This window comes from the organism of the source record quoted next, unplaced genomic scaffold (genome assembly GCF_019419815.1).
Source record: "Pyrus x bretschneideri cultivar Hongxiangsu unplaced genomic scaffold, Pyrus_bretschneideri_v1 Contig17, whole genome shotgun sequence".
Lineage (NCBI taxonomy): Eukaryota > Viridiplantae > Streptophyta > Magnoliopsida > Rosales > Rosaceae > Pyrus > Pyrus x bretschneideri.
The window spans coordinates 855,108-876,039 of record NW_025999468.1 but is presented as its reverse complement, the minus strand read 5'-3'; the positions used below and the strand labels follow the sequence as shown (position 1 = coordinate 876,039).

At 37.2% G+C, this 20,932-nt stretch overlaps 2 protein-coding genes across 3 annotated transcripts; both read right to left on the bottom strand.

Annotated features, from left to right (window-relative positions):
• Positions 1 to 257: 257 nt before the first annotated feature.
• Positions 258 to 3,309, bottom strand: LOC103956993 (probable eukaryotic translation initiation factor 5-1). Its single transcript, XM_009369054.3, has 2 exons — positions 3,152 to 3,309; positions 258 to 2,138 (listed from the first exon to the last, which is right to left on the bottom strand). The coding sequence occupies exon 2, from the start codon at positions 1,827 to 1,829 to the stop codon at positions 501 to 503; it is 1,329 nt and encodes a 442-aa protein (XP_009367329.2). The 5' UTR covers positions 1,830 to 2,138; positions 3,152 to 3,309; the 3' UTR covers positions 258 to 500.
• A 1,144-nt stretch (positions 3,310 to 4,453) lies between these two features.
• LOC103956992 lies at positions 4,454 to 7,552 on the bottom strand. 2 transcript variants are annotated; one of them, XM_009369053.2, is made up of 4 exons: positions 7,396 to 7,551; positions 6,920 to 7,028; positions 5,158 to 5,411; positions 4,454 to 4,672 (listed from the first exon to the last, which is right to left on the bottom strand). In XM_009369053.2, exons 2-3 carry the CDS (start codon positions 6,990 to 6,992, stop codon positions 5,197 to 5,199), a joined length of 288 nt encoding a protein of 95 aa, XP_009367328.1. In that variant the 5' UTR covers positions 6,993 to 7,028; positions 7,396 to 7,551; the 3' UTR covers positions 4,454 to 4,672; positions 5,158 to 5,196. The 2 variants fall into 2 exon arrangements, with proteins under 2 accessions (XP_009367328.1, XP_048437237.1); XM_048581280.1 differs by lacking the exon at positions 4,454 to 4,672 and adding an exon at positions 4,746 to 5,005 and having other exon boundaries at positions 7,396 to 7,552.
• Positions 7,553 to 20,932: the final 13,380 nt, after the last annotated feature.

The following is a 20,932-nucleotide window of genomic DNA, read 5'->3' as shown; positions in this document are numbered from 1 at the left end:
CCGTACAATACGATAAACAAACACGATTGATTGATCCTCTAGATCATCACAAGGAGAATGCAAAGAGAATACTCATCCAATCCTAAACACGAAACAAAGCCCAGATGAAAGCACGAATTACCATGTGTGCTTTGTAAGCGTCAATACAACATTTCTCTAAACACGGTCTCTTCACAATAACGTCGTATCATTGACAGCAGCAGTGTGTACGTGGTTCGAAACCGATTCATAACCAAAAAGGCCAACAAGACAAGACATAATTAAGGCAAATGCATAAGAAAACCAATGTCACTGGACACAATAATAGCTGGTAAAAAAGACACCACCACCAAATGACTTGCACTCGAAACCGATAAAACCAAAGACAACAACAGCGGAGCCCAGAGGCTGACACTTACAACAGGAAAGGCCCCAACAGCCCATTATTTCAACACACTCAAAGCAAAAGCAAACAAGGAAAAAACAGGACGACAAGTAAATCAACGACAGCGAAATACCCATCACTCTTCCTCCGTTTCAGACTCGGCGCTCTGGAGCCACCCGATGAACGGCTTGGCATTCTTCCAAATCGGGGAGCTCTTGCTCTTCCCAGCTACGCCCCGTTGGTACCACTTCATAATGTATTCCTCCTCCAGAATGTCAACATCGTACAACAGTTTTAGAACCAGAGCCACTTCCTTTGCAGCATCAGGGTTTGCCTTCCCACTGAAAGACTCGATAGCTTGCAATAGAACTGTCTGAGATCCCTCCTTCTGGGTTGCTGCAGCCAGGTAGTTTTTCTTCTTAGAAACCTCCTTAGAGAACCCCTTTCCCACACCTTCAAAGAGAGCCTCGAGTAGGGCATCCATAACTTCTTGGGGTGTGCCAGAAAGAGTGCCCAAAAAGGATTTAAGCTGAGCTGCAGACATCCCCTTTTGCAAGGATTGTTTAATCTCATTAACAAGTCTTTCGTGGGTATAACAATCAGCACCGTTCTGATGGCTCTTTGTCTCAGGCTTCTTCACTTCACGATCAGGAGACTGCTTTGGTGACTTTTTCTCTTCAATGGTAGAAAGCATCACCATATCAGCAGTAACAGCACTCAACTGCTCCTGGATTCGCTTCTTAGCAGCCTCCACGGAAGTGTCCGTCTGCCACTGGACATCATCGTCCCCATCCTCCTCAGCAGCTTGGTCGTTCTCATCTCCCTGGCTGTGAGCGGGGGAGCGATCCTCATCGGAACCATTGCTTTTCTTCTTGCTTGATGCTCTTGAACCCGAAGTTCCCTTCTTCTTTGCTGCCTCCTTCTTAAGCTTCTTTTGCTCCTCGTCAGCGGTCTCCCCTTCCTTAAGTTGTTCTTTGTCGGCCCTCCTCAAGCCTTTCTTTCCTTTAGCCGCCTTCTTCTGCTCTGGAGGATTCTTAAGGATAAAAGTTGTGAGCTTGTCCCTCATATCAACATCAGACACAAACCCACATGCAGCACATTTCAGATTTAGCATCTGCGTCTTGGTTATAATAATTTCAGTTTCTGGGTTTCCGCAACCATAGCACTGCACATATTTCTTGATGAAGTTCTCAAGAAGTCCAGCGAGCTTAGCAGTGTCATGAGCACCATTCACATGGGAAGTTCCAGTCTTCTCATCAAATTTTGATTGGGCTCCAAGCTCACAGCCAAAATACTTTGTAGTGTAGGAAGCAGGTCTAGCCAAGGCCTTTGCAATATCGACCATGTTAACCACATTAGTCTTGATGCCATTTCCTCTGCCTTCAATCTTAGTGATCATCCTTGGCATCTTATACCTGTAGAAGGCATCATCACGGTTTGAAGCACCAATGTTTTGTAGAGCCATGGTGTGAGAGATATGATAGATTATATCAGAAGGGTGTTGCCTCTTGAAACCAGAAATCCTCCTTTACCACACGGTTGCATAAATTGGCAACCAAGAAATGTGTGTGTTTCCCCTCTGACAAACCAAGATGTTTGCATTCAACTTCAATGGAAGCAGCTCTGCTCTTTTTTCTAGATGTAGGACTATATTCACCGAGTAATCCAATTGACGACAAAAAGAGAGTGGCCCGTTCAGACATAAAATAAGTTCTAGACGTCACACACTCCACTTTGGCGAATTGCAGATACAGCAGACTGAACTGCCAATTTCCTACAAACAAATAATATAGCTGTTTAGAACTAGTTTAGAGTAAGATAAAAATATGAAATAAAGAAAACAGATCAAAACAAAATTATTCATACTTCAACTCATCCTTTTCTCCTAACAACAGCAGGACAAATAAAAATACCAGACCTAACAAAAGAATCATTCACCCAGCCAAGTTCCTTGGAACAATTCCAAAACAGTCCCTATGAGCCTAGCAATGCACCACATCCCAGGGAAAAGCCAACTTAATTTCCCCCTTCATGTCCAGCAATTATTAACTTCCAAGCCCCAAAAAAATAAGCGCAGTGATTATATTGCTAAGAGCTAACCAGATTTGAAGGTAAAACGACATGTTTATGTACAACCTAATGCTAGTACAACATCATCACAATCCAAAAAGGCCAAGCAAATTTCTAATTCCAAATAATCAAGCAAATTTGTGATCCCAAAAACATGAAAAAGGTTTACAATACAAACACGAATTTAAACATATTAATTTTTTGTAACTAAGCACTTCAAAAAACATAAATGGCAAGGAATTGTGCATCGATACGCACAATTTTGGCAGCATAAGCAAAAAAATACGACTTTCCCTGTCAAGAGAATCAAACATATTATAAGAACCTACATAATATACTAAACATATACATATATATACATATATATATATATCGTAGCGATTCCTGTGAGCTTGAAATTTCGGGTATGGGTCAATGATAGATAAACATACCACAAAGTGATAGAAAAATCCAAATCCAACCAACACGGAATAAATCAATCATAAATCCTATCCAGATTAAACAAATTAATACAAAAAATAAACCCTAGAATCCAGAGAACAGTACCGATTCCAAATACAAAACACAAATCGATCCGGTAACGTCAAAACTTCAGCTCGGATCGAGCAACACAAACTCTCACGTAATCAAAAACAATAATCACAGATAAACTAGTTCACGAAATCGAAAATCGAAGATCGAAAATCAAAGAGCACAGATTATCGTGAGAAATTATACCTTGGGTGGGAAACGAAGAGAGAGAGAGATGAAAGAACCCTAGAGAGAGAAAGGCAGGGGTAGGGGGCGATGCCTTGGCGTCTGATGCGTGAGGGGAATGGAGAAAGCAGAGGGAATTTATATGCGGCGTGCGGGTGCGAGAAAGTACGACTAGGGCAAACTCACCGCCTTTAATTTATTATTTTTGTGAATTATTATTTCTTGTTATTATTAATTTCTCTCTACCAACCAATTGGTGCCAACAAGGATAATGCATTGTGCACAACTCACACACTCTCTCTCACGGTAACTAATCGCAAAGATTAGGCACCTCATCTGGCCGGAGTAAGATTTTTTTTCCTTTTTTTTTCTTTCTCTTTTCCTTTTTTTCTATTTTAACGATCACGGTTAAATCATATCAACATCTTATAGTAATTTTTTTAAACAAGAGAAAAACAAAATAAGAGAATTTGAGAAAAGAAGATAGAAGGAGATGGAAAGAGAAGGAGAAATAATTCTAATCCTACCTGACCATCAACGGGTCAAAATTTGAGAGCGATCAACTCAAAGAACAATGATTGCGTAACCAGAATTTCCACGAAAATGAGCAAATGGAAACGAAAATATCAATTTAATTAATTTTGTTTTACTTATTGTTTCTAATAAAATTATTATCGTGACAGAAAAGTTTGAAATACAAAACATATACGTTTTGTCGTAATTGATAGCCATAATTTTTGTCACAAACGGTATTTTATAATGGGAAGGCCGATTATTTGAATCGAAGACACAATGGTTTGAATAGTTTTATTTGGTTTAATTTTCTCGTACTTTTCTTTTTCTTTTTTTTTTTTTTTTGAAAAGCTACTTTTCTTTTTCTTCTGCATGAAAAGCGTTTGTACCTCGTTCACCCTTGCACCTCAAGTTCCGTGTCCACTTGTATAAGAGAAATAATTATCTATAAAAACTTACCCGTGGGCTATACTTCCAACTCCATGAAATCACTTTTAAGGATAATTACTAAAAGAAAAATATTTGAGTAACATGTAATTTGAAAATACAGGTAAATAAATAAGTAATAGCTGGAAAAAGTTGTTAGTGGCACTTCAAAATAATCATTTGCACAAGCACCTACTGTCAGAAGTACCGAAAGAGGAAGTGCGTATAATTATTTTAGAGCGATAATAACAACTCTCAAAGTAATAGAGGCTAATGAGCAACCTATTTTCGCTCCTAACAACAAAACAAGTGCAAAGGGAGAGGAGCCACAGACCATTGTTACGGTCAATTTGTGAGTCTGACCATACGGAACTTGTTCAACACTGAAACACCCAATCGAATGGAACACGTTTGATTAATAAGTTCGGTCCACTCAAACTTTTATTACAAAAACAAAAATTTCTATCTAATGCATGAATGCATACTCCAACTTATAAAAAGTACGAAGACCATGAGAGAGAGAGAGAGAGAGAGAGAGAGAGAGTTGAAAACTCATTCTCCGGATTGCCTTTGCCCCAAAACTGAAATGTCTTCGTATCATTTCTGCATTTCAAAAGAATCTCAACTTCGTATCAGTTTGAACTCAAAACGCAATGAGTTAAAATTAAATGCACCATTTAAGGAAGTTATTAACACTAAAAAATGATCAATGTGAGGTCCTTCTCAATTGCGTAGTGCATAATGAATACTTTTGAGTTTTCGTAACAATTACTTTCATTTTTTTTTTTTACAAAACATAGATAAAACGCACGTAAAAAGATTATTAGAAAGGACATGAAAAATACACAAATGGCGGGTCATATCATTTGGCATCCAAAATTCAGGATTTCATTTTATTGTCTACTTAACTGCTCATCCCTCAAAGCTGTGAAAGAACTGAACCAAAAGGGAAAATGGAAACTATTAACGCTCAAATATGATTCATATGTGCCATGATGATGGGTTAACATAAAATTTATCAAACAAATGCACCGCATACTTTTAACAAGAGAAGTAAATGACAAATGGATCCAAGAGAATGTACTGACCGCAGTGTTCTGCGTCTCTTATTGCTGCATAAGTCCATCTCAACCAGAGGATGTTTTCTTCTGTTGGAAATTGACAGCCCAAATCGGAACACCCACACCAATGCTGAAAGCGGCGAGCACTCCAAGGCTCACCTGCAACTTCTGGTTTTTCATCTGGTCCAAGTTATACATGTGTTTGGCATGCATGTAGGCTGGTTCATCGTGGCCATGTCCACCCATTCTTTTCACTCCAGTTGAGTGGAACCCTCTAGTCCCTGGAAAAAAGCACAAAAGCCACTATATCTACTTAGTACATACAATAAAAAAGATCCAGCACTCAAACTCAAACGAATCAACACCTCAGCTAAGTTATAAACTTAGAAGACATCCCGTCTTTCTCCACTATGGATGGATTGCTGAATGAGATACAGGACGATGCTTCAGTGGCACTGTGTAAAATTACTCAATACTTATTTCCAAAGGCAGATGCACGAAAACACCAGAAAACAGCAATGACAATGGTGGTCTCAAAGGGGTGGTTATTTTAAGTTTTGTTTAGAAGCTCGCATTTTAGAATGTAAAGCATGTAAAGATTCATATGCCTTTACACTTCAAACCACCCAACACAAGGTGGCACCATTGTTTTTACCAATAGGTCTCTCGGTGCAGACATAAAAATAGAACTAGGAGCTTCTTCTTAAGAGGATCGACACCATATTGGGCCCATATCAACACCGTCTTGACATCCATACTGACATTCCATATCAACATGATATCAATAATCTGGATAACATATTGACGACATATCAACTATCCCGCTCCCATTTAAAAGTTTCTCCTATTGCCCCTCCCATTTAAAAGTAAAAACTGCAAAAAGCTTTGGTTCACATGTGTCATGCCAAAAAGTGAGCCAGTGCTTAAGAAACTATACTCCAGCAAAATGGAAGTGGTTGGTACAGTAGTCCTTGGTGGCAAAAATAAATATTTGGGCAGTTCCCTGAATTTAAACATGAGAGAACATGTAAAACCTTGAGGCTGCCCCATAATCACTATTGGCCGGGTGAAATTGAGCCCTTGCACACAATTTCTCAAGAAAGAACCCATTTGGAACAGCCAAAAGTAATTTTCAGAAACTCCTAACCAATGTGGTATAGAGATATGTATAAGACCTCTCTTTCAAGTAAGAAGAGAAAATGGGATTACCTTCTTGCAAGCAAGAAAAGAGAGGAATTACTTTTGAGGTTTCTCTATGCCTGCATGGGAACACGAGCGCCATCAGAGGAAGCTCACCCGGTTCTCTAAAAGGCAATGAAGGAAATATACACAAAGAGAAGCATGAAGGAGGGGAAAGCTCTACAACTAGAAGCAACATGGGTGAAAAGTGGATGTGTGCTAGTTTTATCATTATTTCCAACGGATCTGGAGAGGATCAAAGAGATTACAACTTATGTTTTTATCCTTAACAATCCATCTGTGATGGAGAAAACCTGAATGCCATGATTTACACCTATCAGGCTATTCCAACATTTTTCATAAACCCCGACAGGAGAAAAAAAGTAAATAACATAGCAATCCAGACACATTTCCTAATTTGCATCAAGTTTGAAACCACCGAGCTTAAACCGTTCAATTTTAAGCTTATTAGCCACTCAAAAATTACCTCCAGGACTCGGTGTAATTCATCTAAACATATTATCGGTCTATCACATTGTGCATACACCTGAATATTACATAATATGCAGTGACATAAAACAAAATAAGCAACAAATGGCATCAAAATAACCTGATTTCGATAGCGAAGCTTCGGAAGCCCTCAACAACTTTGCGCAAGTCCGCATCCCTCCGTTCATGCTCATGATTCTAAGAAAGAACAAGCTCTTGCCTCTTACCACCTTAAACACCAAACAAAACTCGTTCGAATTACCAAAAAAAATTAAAAAACAAAAATTCAACAAACAGATTTCCGAATTAATTAGTCAAATTCTTAAGAACAGAAGATAATCTAATCAGATTTAGTTCATAACAAACAATAAACAACCACGGATCTACAAGAATTTCCAACAAAAATATATAAAATCTGATCCAGAAATGCAATTTTCGAGATCCGAACAAGCGTACTCTCACGCGATGAAAAAACAACAATTATTGACAATTTTAACGGAAAATTAGCGATTTAATAATTCGTTAAGAAAGATAGAAGAATCAAAACGGAAGAAGGACACAGAATAATGTGAAAGAGAGAGGAGGTGAAATGTTTACCTGGTAGAAATGGCGAAACCCTACACTTTTCAGCGGCTGTGCGTCGAGAGTATTCCAGAATACTGGGTTGGAGGAGGAGATGAGTTAAGGAAACCCCTCAAGGGCTTAAGCCCGGTAATAATTTGGGTTGGGCCTGGAATTGGTGAAGTTAGAGTGAGGTTGCAAAAGGAGTAATCGTTTGTACACCCAGAATTAATCTTCGGACACCCGAGTTGAAAACTTTAAATATGAATAATTATTTTCTTTAGTCAAATAACCAGTGAGAGTAGTACTAGGATGGGATGACTGACCACCTGAGAAGTAGTCGTGTTGCATCTTCCGATCTTTTCTGCCACATGATACTACGCTTTAGTTATTTAAGTGAGAGATCTTAGGTCTAGTGGTATCTCACCCCTCTTTTTATTTAGATAATATTATTTGTTACAAAAAAAAAAAAAAAAAAGAGCTTTAACGAAAAGCGTTCGGTACTATTCACTTTAACGAAAAATCACATTTTTACATTAAAAAGTCAATTATGGTACTATTCATTTTACCTTTTATTTTGTCTTTATTGTTAAAACTCAAAGTTTTCGAACTTTTTTCATTAGTTTTTCTAAAAAAAAAAATCAAAAAGTCCCAAACTTAATACAGTTTTTTTTTTAATAAAATTTAATTCAGAAATTAAAAACAAAAAGAAAAAAATTGAAAAGAGAGAAAGCATGAATAGGAGGCGGCGGCGATTTGATATTGATTTGTTGAGCAGTTCAATTTTTTGGCTAAACCAATTGCTTGAAGAACAAGACTGCACTTGGCAATTGTTCGAGAACTGAAGAAACCAGCCGCAAAATCGATTCCGATAGAATGGAAATCAAGTGGCGGAGAGAGAAGAAGAGAGAGGCGGTGTCGAACAAATTAAAGTGGCAGCAGTTAATATTGTGGTTCAAGGCGGAGGTCACCGGTGATTTGGTGAACCAGCCATGGCGGATCGTGATTCGTGGACGCGGTCCTTCTCCATATTTTCGTATTGTTTTATCAACCAAAGACAGAGGGGTTGGATTAGTGAAAATTACAGTATAATTCGTGATTGTTTAAGCTATTATTTAAACTTAATTAACACAAAAAGGTATATTAGTCCTTTTACCTGGAAAAAGGCGTTCTCTTAATACCTTTTTGTTTCAACATGCTAGCTGACCTCACACAAATTAAAGGACTTAAGACAAATGCGGTTAGCTCACCTTTGCTTGCTAAGTTTCTATATTTGGGTTTCTCCTTTTCTTTCTTCTTCCTAATTAAAAATTTGTGGAATGTGTTTAGAACGGTTTGATGAGTTGTTTGATTATTCAAGACGCTCTTTTGGATAGTAGATATAATTAAGCCCAGATCCTTGTCATGTTTCATTTTCATGAATAAATAAGTCTCTTTCATAACATCGAAGTTACTCAAGAAAAGAAAACTGGAAAGTGTTTTGTTTTAGCTCATAGTACTAGTCTGCCTCACAAAAATTAAGGGTCTTAATATCTCTGTCCCTCTCTTGAACTGTTTAAATTTCTAGATCTATTGGTTTCGGACTGTGAGATTCGGAAGGGATATGAATTCAACACTAATACCTTGCAGTGGTTTAGCAAATAGACTTTTTGGATAAATTTACATGTTCAACACCTTTATCTATTTAGCTTTAGGTGTCGTCACAAAAGCTTCTTCATTTTGTGATATCATTTTCATACATCCATTGGTAACTTATTAACACATATATACTTGGATGGGGGAAGTTTACCTTATTCCTATATTCTGGGAGAGTTTGCTAGAAGTGCCTAATAAGCTATTAGCTATTATCCTAACGTGGCATGGTCATGTTTTTAGCTATCTATGGCAACTTTTATAGCTATCTTGCCGAGGTTAGAGGGTTTGATGTGAGGAAAAGGAAGGAAGGAAGGAAGGAAGGAAGTTTAGGATTAGATGGTTTGATGTGTGGAAGGAAGGAAGGAAGGAAGTTTAGGATTAGATGGTTTGACGTGTGGAAGGAAGGAAGGAAGGAAGGAAGGAAGGAAGTTTAGGATTAGATGGTTTGATGTGTGGAAGGAAGGAAGGAAGGAAGGAAGGAAGTTTAGGATTAGATGGTTTGATGTGTGGAGATTGTTAGTGGACTTGTTTGCTATTGATTGAGGTGCGTGGTTTATGAATTGTGTTCAAAACTTCTTATTTTTTGATAAATGAAAAGAATTATCAGGGGGTTTTCTCTATTTACTATTCTCTATCTATTTTTATGTCAAGCATGATAGCTTTAGTGTTGCACTATTCTAAGGGATAAATGAAAACAAGGGGACATTAGGGCAAAAAGGTCATTATGGGTCAGGTGGTGAGTTATATTTGATGAAGAATATAATGAACACGTAAGGGATAATGCAATATGGAATTATGTGCTATATGATTTTGTATAAGTACTCTATCAACTAGCATATTACATATTCTACTCATTAGGTGACGATGGTTGTTACTCACCCTTCATTCTACAGATGAGTTATTTGACAAGACAGAGACTGGACGAGCTGATTTTGTGTTAGACGAGAGATTTAAGAGTTTTATTTCATTTTTTGTAATGTTTTTTTTATTATATATACAAGAAGGATTTTATTTTTCACTGTTGTTTGAGTATTTTTTTTATAAAAAAAAAACTATTATTAGCACTCCAAAGATCTCAATTTACACTCATCACAAGTGTATTTTTCTTTTTAATTATGGAAAGTTTGAAGTGCCAACAACAATTTTTTTTTTTTTCCATTTTATTTGCGCACCGAATCCAAGTTTTTTTTTTTTTTTTTCACTAACCCCCAATTTGGGGCGTGACACCTAGTCTATAAGTTAATGAACATGTTTATTAATGCATTTCCCAATTTCTTTGGACTTAAATTTACTTTTCATAAATGTCAAACTTTTAGCCTAACAAACGTTGATGTTGGGTCATCCACTCATCTTTCGTCAAGTGTAAAATAATGGAAAAGATGAGTTTGGGTTGCCATGCTTATAGGTGTGACCTTTGAATGGAATAAACAAGTAGACTAACCTCAAAGAAACTTCCTATTTTAGTCAAACCTAGAAAGTTTGATTGTCCAAATTAAATAGAATTAAGTCGTAATTGGATGTTAAACTGACTAATTGTGATAGTTTTAATCAATTGATTAAAAGGAAGTGTTTGTACAAGCTTGGATCTAACCTTAGATACCACCTTGAATTGTAAGTCGCTAGGATACCATCCACACGCCTAACTCCAGAAAAATAGAAGTTTCTCTCCAAATTTTCTTTTTCTTTTCTATACAAGTAATATTAGCTAGAGAGAATTGAACACAAACTTTGAGTGCAGCAGTGAATGCTCATAAATAAAATAATTGAGTCACTATACTACATTGATTGTGACATGCAAGTAAAGAGGAAGACGAGAGAGATGAGAAAGGCTCGTTATTTTCCATTGCATCCAATGAGCTATACCATAATACCAAATAATGATTACATAGAATGGCTTCACCATCACCATGACTTCTCGATTGACTAATACAATGTCACATGTAAGTTTCCCTTCACATGATATTGCATTGTTGAATTAAAACGCTTCGTGACGATGAATTAGTTCTATGTAAGTTGCTCATCCGCATCCAGAGACCAACAACGTGTATTTTTGTTTAACAAAGATAAAAGAAATCCTACAACCACAATGATAACATAGGTACCGTTTGGTACGCAAACGGGATGAAATGAAACAAAAGTTTTGGGTTATGCTTGGTACACGCATGACGGAACGGGACGGTTGTTCCGTTCTACGTTTGGTAAGCGCATGACGGAATGGAACCAAAAGATTAAACGATTAATTTATCCCTGTTTCGTTTGTTGTTTGGTACAATATTTATGCGTGAAACGAGACAAGACTTTCTTGTTTTTTTAAACGTTCTTAGATGTTGTTGTCAATTGTTTTTTCTGTTTCACAAGGCTTTGTGGAGTCTAGTTCAGTTTGATTATGATAAAGGCAGACTTAAACCTTGAAGGATTTGGTTTTGAATCTTTGCATTATAGTGTAAGTTCTTGCTGAAAGTGTTATGAGGACGTTTTGCGAGTCTTTGACCAAATCGACGGACCCAAAACCATTCTCCACCTCCCCAACCCCAACCTCTTCCCCGGACCCGAAACCCTCATCCCTTTCCGCCAGCTTGAGCTTTGTCTTCAACCAAATTGACGCCATAGAGAAAGAACGCTCCGAGAAGGATCAGACCCTCCAGAAAATCAGAGCTTGGCACGAATCGAAAAAATCCCAATTGACCCGGAATTAGGCTTGGGAGTCGCCAATCACAGTGGAATTGATGCTAATTTGGTTGATTCTGTATCTGTTTCGGTCGGGTCGGAGAGGCTGGAAAAGTCAGTGGCGGCTAAGAAGGAGGTGAGGGTGGTGCACCAGTGACCGAAGTGGATTGAACTGATGGAGAGGATGAGGATGAGGAGGAAGGCTACGGGAAAAGAAAGGCAGCAGCGGCAGAGAAGATGGAAAGAAGAAGATAGAATTTTAGGGTTTGTTTTATGATTTGGATGTTGTAAATATTGAAAAAGATAAGGGCCGTTTTTGTCTTAAAATTTTATAATTTTGTGTTCCACAAGAGTGGAACGAGTTGTTTCAGAAAGAGGAGATGGAACGAAAATTCAGCCAAAACTCCTTCCGTGGGACAGTGCGTCTCATTGTCTTTTGAGCACCAAACATGGGACTAGGATATAAAACATGAATACAAATATCATTAGCGGTAGAGATGTGAGGAGTTTGTAAGCCATCGATCTATCCATAGCTATAAGTTGTTGACATCATATCGCAATTTACAAGTAAAAATAACATGTTAATTATTTGTAGACGTTGACAATTTAATTAGCGTAAACTATATGACAAAACTATTAATTAGCATAATGTTGAAGCCAAAAGAGTTCTTAATCAAGAAAAATGTTGAGGAGACTAAAAGTGAAACTCTTTATGAACTCTCTTTCATATCATATTTGTAGCACAATATTTTATAGTGTTGACACGAGAATTGACGTTAAACTATAAGACAACAGAGAATCAATTGAGAGTTTTTTTATTGTGTTCGGAACACAAGTAGTACACTACGTGTTATTATATAAGTGATAGAAGTTTTATTTTTTAAGTTGTTAATTTTTTAACAAAAATATCTTACCACTTGTATAATGTGACATGTAATGTACCACTCCGTGTTTCAAAAACATTAAAAAAACTCTCTACTTTAAGAAATCTCTTTAACATTTCTGATTAACTAGGGCGGGCACATACTTCATAGTTCATACTCATTGAATTTCGGCCTAAAAAAAAAGCGAATTGTTTCATTCTTCAAAATTTGTGGTGGAAAGCACTCGAAATGTTCTGTCGGGAAGGTTAAAAAATGTTCACTAGTAAGTGTGCCCTGCTCGATGCATTTCCCTTCGACCTCATTTGGAATTATTATCTCATGTACAAACATGATTGTTAATATCTGAGTTATTATTTTTTCAATATAAACGATATTTTATATTAATTAACACTAAAAAAGAAAGAGGATGTTTAATCATTTTGTTTGAAGAGTAATATTATTTTTAAGAGGACTTTAGCAAAGTTTGTTGGTTTAAAAATAGGGAGTCTAAAACTTTATAATAACTAGTTTTTCTGTACCAGCTCTTGCAGGAGAGGAAGACTTTTTTCTAATCATGCGCTACTAGCGAACTACAATTTTTTTAATGCATGTACGTCAATGAATTTTTTGTTTGTTTATTTGCTAGATATATGTGCCTCCTGAATCACTTGTTGCTTTATAGACAGGCTCGGCCCAGATCTAGTGCAGGTAGGGCGATCGTTTGGGGTCCAAAAGAATTGGGGGCACCAAAATTATTAGGATGGTATATTTATATAGGTTTTTATAAGAGTATAAATTTATAAAATTTGGTTTAGTGACAAAGAAATTTAAGTAGAATTGGTTGTTTTTTTGTTTAAAATTAATGAGGAGGTCTTAGGTTCAAAATACCATGTGTGCTTAATTACATTCCAATTTTTACAAATTTCTTTTCATAACAGTATAAATTTATAAAATTTGGCTAAATTAATTAGAAGCAATGATTTTTATTGTTTAAAATTAAGGAGGTCCTAAGTTCAAAATGCTATGTGCATGTTTATTTTTTTTCAATTTTTACAAATTTTTGTTTGGTTGTTATTACTAGCTAATAACTATGTGTGTTGCTATTTTTAAATATCTGTTCCAATTCAAGTCTAATCTTCAACAAAGAGTAACGCGTAGACTAAATTTTTAGATCAAATTTGCAAATAATGTTACGTGTCATCAAAAGGTTTAATTTAGTGTTCATTCATTACTTATACATATTGTCACATCTTGCCCCAGGCCCCAACCACATCCCGGGCTTGACTCCACTGTAGCACGATATGGTCTGCTTTGGGCCCCGACCACACCCTCACGGTTTTGTTTCTGGGAACTCACATGAGAACTTTCCAGTGGGTCACCCATCATGGGATTGCTCTCGTGCGAACTCGCTTAACTTCGGAGTTCAGCCAGTGAGCTCCCAAAATGCCTCGTGCTAGGTAGATATGGGAATATACATATAAGGCTTACATGATCCACTCCCTTTGGCGATGTAGGATGTTACAATCCACCCCCCTTAGGGGCCCGACATCCTCGTCGGCACACTTGGTCAGGGATTGGCTCCTGGAATGATGGGCTACAAAGCCCAAGTGGTGGCATTGGCCATCGTATTGCTGATTTGCCTGAAAATTGAAAAGAGTGGCCGGACACGGCTTTAACGCATCTGATTTCGTGGCTTTGCCCCACCACATATGGCGGTCAACATTTTATTTTACGAACTTACAAATCCCATGATGGGTGACCTACTGGGAAGTTCTCGTGTGAGTTTCCAGAAACAAAACCGTAAGGGCGTGGTCGGGGCCCAAAGCGGACAATATCGTGCTACGGTAGAATCGAGCTTGGGATGTGGGGGGGCCCCAGGCCGGGATGTGACACATATCCTTAAGGACTCGAAAACATTATTATTTTTTAGTCTTATATTGACGAGGTTAGTAAATAAGAAAATATATCTCACGATTTATACAAAAACATTTTAAAAGTTTAGATAGAAAACAAAACTCATAATCTATCAACTTGTAAAGCCGAAGGTTTTTGGTTTCCTTCTCTCTATACAAAATAAATTAGTAATTCCATGTTTCTAAATTATTGAGTTTGAAGTGTTTTCTAAATATAATTTTATCGATGTCTTACATGTGAAAACAAATAATTTTTTTTATATGAAGCGAGGGCACATTTTTTGGTGTCATCCCGAACCTAAAAAAATCTCTGGACCTGCCCTGTTTATAGACGTACAAGTTTTTTATTTGTTTAGAAAAAATCAAACTGCAAATAAATCCAAACTTTGTCTTCTTATTGGATTTGAATCCTGAACTGACTTTAAATAGGCTCACAAATAAATTTATATAACGTAGTTGAGGATTATACAACCTTTCATGAAAATAAAATCACTTGAGTCCAATATAGAATTTTATATATATACAAAAACACTAAGAGCAATCCACTTGTTTTAAAAGGGCAAATGCAAGATAAAGGCAAAGACAATGAAATTGCCCTTCATTGCCCTTACTGTTCATTTTGAACAATAATTGTCTTTGTGCTAGTGCACCAATTTGAGAAGAGGAAGGGCAAGACAATTACCATTCACAAACATATTTTTGTAATGTTTTATGCTTTGTAAGAGTGTACTTAATAAGGTTTATTCTTTGAAAACAAACTCCCTATTTAATCTGATAATTTAGTTTTAAACAAAGCAAAGCATAACATTACAAACAAGCATAGTAAATTGAAAATAAAAGTAAACAAAGAAGATGGTTGAACTTTGTAAGTTTGTTAAGCAAGCTAAAACATTTGTATTTTTTTATTTATAATTTTTGGTTTTTCAGATTTTTTTTTTTTACCTTCAAATTAATCTAGGCCGTTGATTTACTAATATTTAAAAAAAAAATCCAGAAGCACCAGATTGTGCCACACAGAGCAGACTTTAATTTTCAATTCTTTTTTAACATTGGAAATCCAACAGTCGGTACAAATGAAAGGACCATTGGATTTCCAATGGTCTGCAAAGGCAAGGCAATCGTCTGTAGAGCGCTCATCTGTGCACGTGGGTGGGCCTCACTACTGCAATTGGGCAGCTACAATGGCACAAGCCAAGACAATTCTTGCAAGGGCAACTTAAAGAGCACAAACCCTTGGCCAATTGCCTCTATTTTCTTCATCGGTAGACCACATTTTTTAGTGCCAATTGGACCAATGGTGTAGATGTTCTAATTGTAGACAATTTTTCACGACGATGTACAAAGTGCCTCAAACCTTGTTAAAGAAGAAAAAAAAAAAAGAGTGCCTCTAATTGGATAACCAAGCTTGTATAGCAATTTGCATTTGTTTCAAACAAGTTAGATAAAGCAAAAGGAAACTACAAACAAAATATGTATTGATTTGATTATCGGTTCAAGTTCAAAAGACAAAATGAAGAACACTTTTAATCATCCAAACAACCATTAAACTAAACAATTAAAAGTAATAACATCAAAGCATATCATCTAACCTTTCGACATATTCGCAAAAATAGTTTTTACAAGAAAATAAATACTTGGGGGTTTTTTTTTGTGAATTTTTTTTTAAATCTTATGGGAGAAGGGTAATTTGGGTAATATGAAAGTTTCACTCTTTTTGCCTTCTCCTTATATATATATATATATATATATAGATATAATGTTGTTGCAGTCATATTTAGAATAAAAATGTGATTACATAAATCCTAGTGTATCTAGGGATATCTTGGAATATTCCCTAAGTTAGATATTATCCTATTAGAGTAAGGATTTAACATATCCTACTATTATAAATAAAGGCACAATGGGGTGATACAACACACATCTCACAATTAAATCTCTCTCTTTTCTCTCTTATTGCCTCCGGCCTCCCCCTATCTATTTCCTTAGAATAGTTCAGTAAATTAAGCCTACAACACGTTATCAGCACGTTCTTGCCAGAAGCTAAGGAACTAAAAGATCGTAAGAGGAGACTTTCTTCTACAAAATTCAAATGCTTTTATTTGTAATACACACACACACACACACACACACACACTCACACACACAAATATATATATATATATATATATATATATATATATGGTTCATGCATTACGCAATTATTATTTTGCTATGTGGAATTTGTGAGTCAAAGCACATAAATAAATTAGAAGCAATTTAGGGTTCTTTAAACCCTAGAAAAGTCGAAGAAAAAAAGAAGAAAAAAATGGGAATTTATGTAGCATCGTTAAGGCTCGCTGCCGTTAGCACCACCATTGAGCACTGCGCTGGCCTGTAGCCCAACCACTTTGAACACACCACCAGAACAATGTTGTTGTGGTGTCTGGACTATGGTAGCAGTCATTTTGGCTTTGCTGTGCCTACATAGACACTAGGCCTCAGCCTGGTAAGAGTTACCATGGGCCTGCAGCCCCTCCAGCTTAAACCCTCAACTTTTGAGTTGTTGGGCTTTGTCCCGAGTGTTTGGCCCAAACCTACAGCAAGCCCGTTGCTAGCCAGTCCAACCTGTGTCTCAGGCCTGCTTGCAGCAAGCCCGTGTTGCTTGCTGGGCTAACCCCAAACCACACAACCCAGAGGCCTGCAACAGTCCCTGAGGCCCAACAGCCTGTAGCTTTGCTATAGGGCTTAGACCCGCACTGCAGCCAACCTTCTTTTGGCTAAGCTGCGATACTTTTTCAACCCATTGCCAATTTATGGTATCCCTACGTTATAAATCATACCCAAATATTTTTTTTGGGTACTTTGGTTTACGCTAATTAATTCTAATTTAATTATCACTTGGCTTATCGCCAACTGAAGCTAATATGACATGTCTATCATTATTTTGCTTACATGATTGACCCCGTTCTGCCCCAATCTATTGAATTAATTAAAAGTAACCAGCAGTCCACTAATCTGATAATTAATCCAAAATTATTGACTTGAAGATCACTTTTGGATATTAACGATGCAATAATTTATTTTTCTACTTTGAACCGTTGACATTCTTTCGAAGTCCTGAAGCTTTCACACTTGAGTTCCCGAAACAACTCAAATCCACTACACTTAAATCAGCATATTGCATTCTGTGTTCTTGTAGGAACCTCTTCTTTTTGAATTAATTGTTCATAAAACTAAATTGAACTGTAGTTTCATATTTATTGCATTTGAAACCCAAAGTTTTCATTCAAAACTTACCACATGAAACCTGTAGTTTTCATGTTTAAATTAATTCAATACATGTCTATAGAACCCGAATGTTCTATGATATATGTCTATTGATTTCTATATGACTAACCACATTTTGATGTACCCTCCATTTTAGGGACATGTCAAACTTGAACAAGAACAATTTCACCGCTTTGGAAATATTTGGAAGAACCTACTTGAAGTGGGTTTAAGACGTGAAGCTCCATTTTACTGCAAAGTGTATTAGAGCCATCATTGAGGAACTTACCGACGACAACCCCGTCGATGAAGCTGAGAAAACTACTGCAATGATCTTTATTCGAAAACACATCCATGATGCATTGCAGATCGAGTACCTCGCTGAGGAAGACCCACGGATCCTTTGGTTGATCATTTCAATCACCAGAAAGACATTTATTTGCCTGAAGCAAGTACGCTTCCAAGATTTTATGTGTGTGAATGAATACAACTCTAAAGTTTGTAGAATCTGTTCACTGCTTAAGTTTTGTAACGTGGACTTAACAAACGAGGATATATTGAAGAAGACCTATTCGACCTTCAATGCCACTAATATTTTCCTACAGCAACAATATAAGGCATAGAAGTTTACCAAATTTTTGGATTTGATCTCTGTTTTACTTCTAGGTAAAAAGCAGAACCAACTTTTGATAAGAAATCATCAAGCTCAATCCACTGGCTTGAACACTTCACTTGAAGTGCATGTGACCAATTTTAGCAGCCACAAACGATGAAAGAATCGTTGTGGCCATGGCAATGGGTGGCAAGCCCATCCATGGGCCCAAGGTTAATAGAGCCAAGGCCCACCCAAGGAAGGAAATTTGACCTAGAAATGCTAACCCCTTGCCTCTAAGGCCCTAAACTTTAAGAACAAGGGAAAAACTATCGTTTAATCGACTTCTATTAAATTGGGCATATGCTACCACTGTGGATCAAATGATCATTGGTCACACATATGTCAAGCTACCCCCGAGGTCATTGCCAAGTATCATTCCTGTTGTGAGTCTAACTTTGCCAATATGGAATTTCCCGAAGATGCTACTACATCAATGGAGATATCTGCTCCTATGGGCAAATAAGTTTTATTCTTCTAGACATGTTTTTGGGGTGTTTTTACCCTTAGTGGCCGAACCCATTAAGAGTGGCGGAACCCCCCTATTTTTTAGGTTTATGGTTTAATTTGTGATTTTCTAAGTCTTTGGAATAATTTGTTTGGTTTTTTGTTTGTTTTGAATTATGAATATTATTTTCTCAATTGATTAATTGAATAAATGGAATTATATTTATGAATGTGAATGATTCAATTAATTTATTTTTAGGTATGACTAATGGGTAAGTTAGTTGTCTGGCTGATAGCGCTACCACCCATACCATTTTGCGTAAGCGACACTATTTTACTAACTTCTTACCTACAAATGCACCTCTGACAACCTCTCAGGCTTATCCAACCTGATATAAGGATACGGAAAGGCCCGTATAAAGTTATCTAATGGTATTGTCATAACCATTAAAGAGACCCTTTATTCACCATATTCAGGAATAACGTTGTTGAGTTTTAGAGATATTTGAGATAATCAATATCATGTTGAAACCACTGAAGAGAATGGTTCTGAATTTCTTTGTATCACTTCTTACGAATAAGGCTAGAAGCATATTCACAAGAAGCTGAATGTCTCTTGAGTGGGTTGTACGTCACAACCGTTCGCGGCATAGAAACCCACCATGTGGCCGGCCCTGAGCCTAGGTTTCAAAGTACTTTGCTGCTTTGACATGACCGTATGGGACATCCCAGATGTGAAATGATGCGTTGTATCCTCAAATCATCATATGGGCACTATGTACCTTCATACGTTGGATTTTCGCCATGCAAAGCTTGGTCTTTGGGGAAGTTGAATACTCAACCCTCAATTACAAAGATTATTTACAATCTTCCTAAGTTTCTTCAGAGGATTCAAGGGGATATTTATGGACCTATCCAACCAATATGCAAACCATTTAGATACTTTATGGTGTTGGTTGATGTATCAACGTGTTGGTCACATGTCGACTTATTGTCCACACGCAATGCTACATTTTCAAAACTCCTAACACACATTATTAAGCTTAGGGCTCACTACTCTGATTATTCGATCATGTCAATTCGATTGGATAATGCTGGAGAGTTTACGTCACAGACTTTTGAAGATTATTGCATGTTCGTTGGGATTGAAGTTGAACATCCTATAACCCATGTTCGCACCTAAAACGGCCTAGCAGAAGTTTTCATAAAACGCTATTAATTGATAGCTCGGACTTTGGTCATGCAAACCAAATTGCATGGGCTATGCAATATTGCACGCAACTATGTTAGTCCGCCTGATGCCCACTGCTACCCAACTTCATTCACTGTTACAGTTGGTTACTGGATACGAGCCTGACGTCTCGCATTTATGTATGTTTAGGTGTGCAGTCTATATGCCAACTACACCACCACTACATATTAAAATGGGTCCTCATAGAAGAATGAGAATCTATGTCGGTTATGATTCGCCATCAATTATTCGCTACTTAGAGCCCTTGACATGAGATCTCTTTACTGCACATTTTGCGGATTGTCACTTTGATGAAACAGTCTTCTTGTCGTTAGGGTGAGCTAAGAATGCTAATGTTCCTATAGAACGCCACGAATTTTTGTGGTATGCTCCCATTATGTCTCATTTAGATCCTCACATTGCTCAGTCTGAAACTGAAATGCGTCGTATGCTAAATCTTCAGAGTATTGCTCAAAGCATGCCGGATGCTTTTACTAATCTAGCAAAGGTGACGAGATCACATACTGCAAACGCACCTGCAATGATCGACGTACCAAGAGTATGTTGTAATACCGCCTTAGAAGGCAAGACTGTCCCCAAGGGTAGGGCATTCGCACCTTTCATGCGGTCCAGTACATTGGCGGCTAGCCAATCATCTGCTTCTACCCTGAAACGTGGTAGACCCTTTGGTTCAAATGATTCACAACCCCAAAAGAGGAAAACGACATAAACTAGTGACCCTAGTTTGAATCTGACCATTGCTTGCTCATCTATTCTAGTGCATGAGGTTATTCTAGATTACGGTGATGTCTTAGACGAGACAAATTAGTGTCTAAAGAATCGCGAGATTTTGGTCAACTATGCAGTATTAGATGAGGTTTGGAATCAGAATGAGATGATTGTCGATGATGCATTTGTG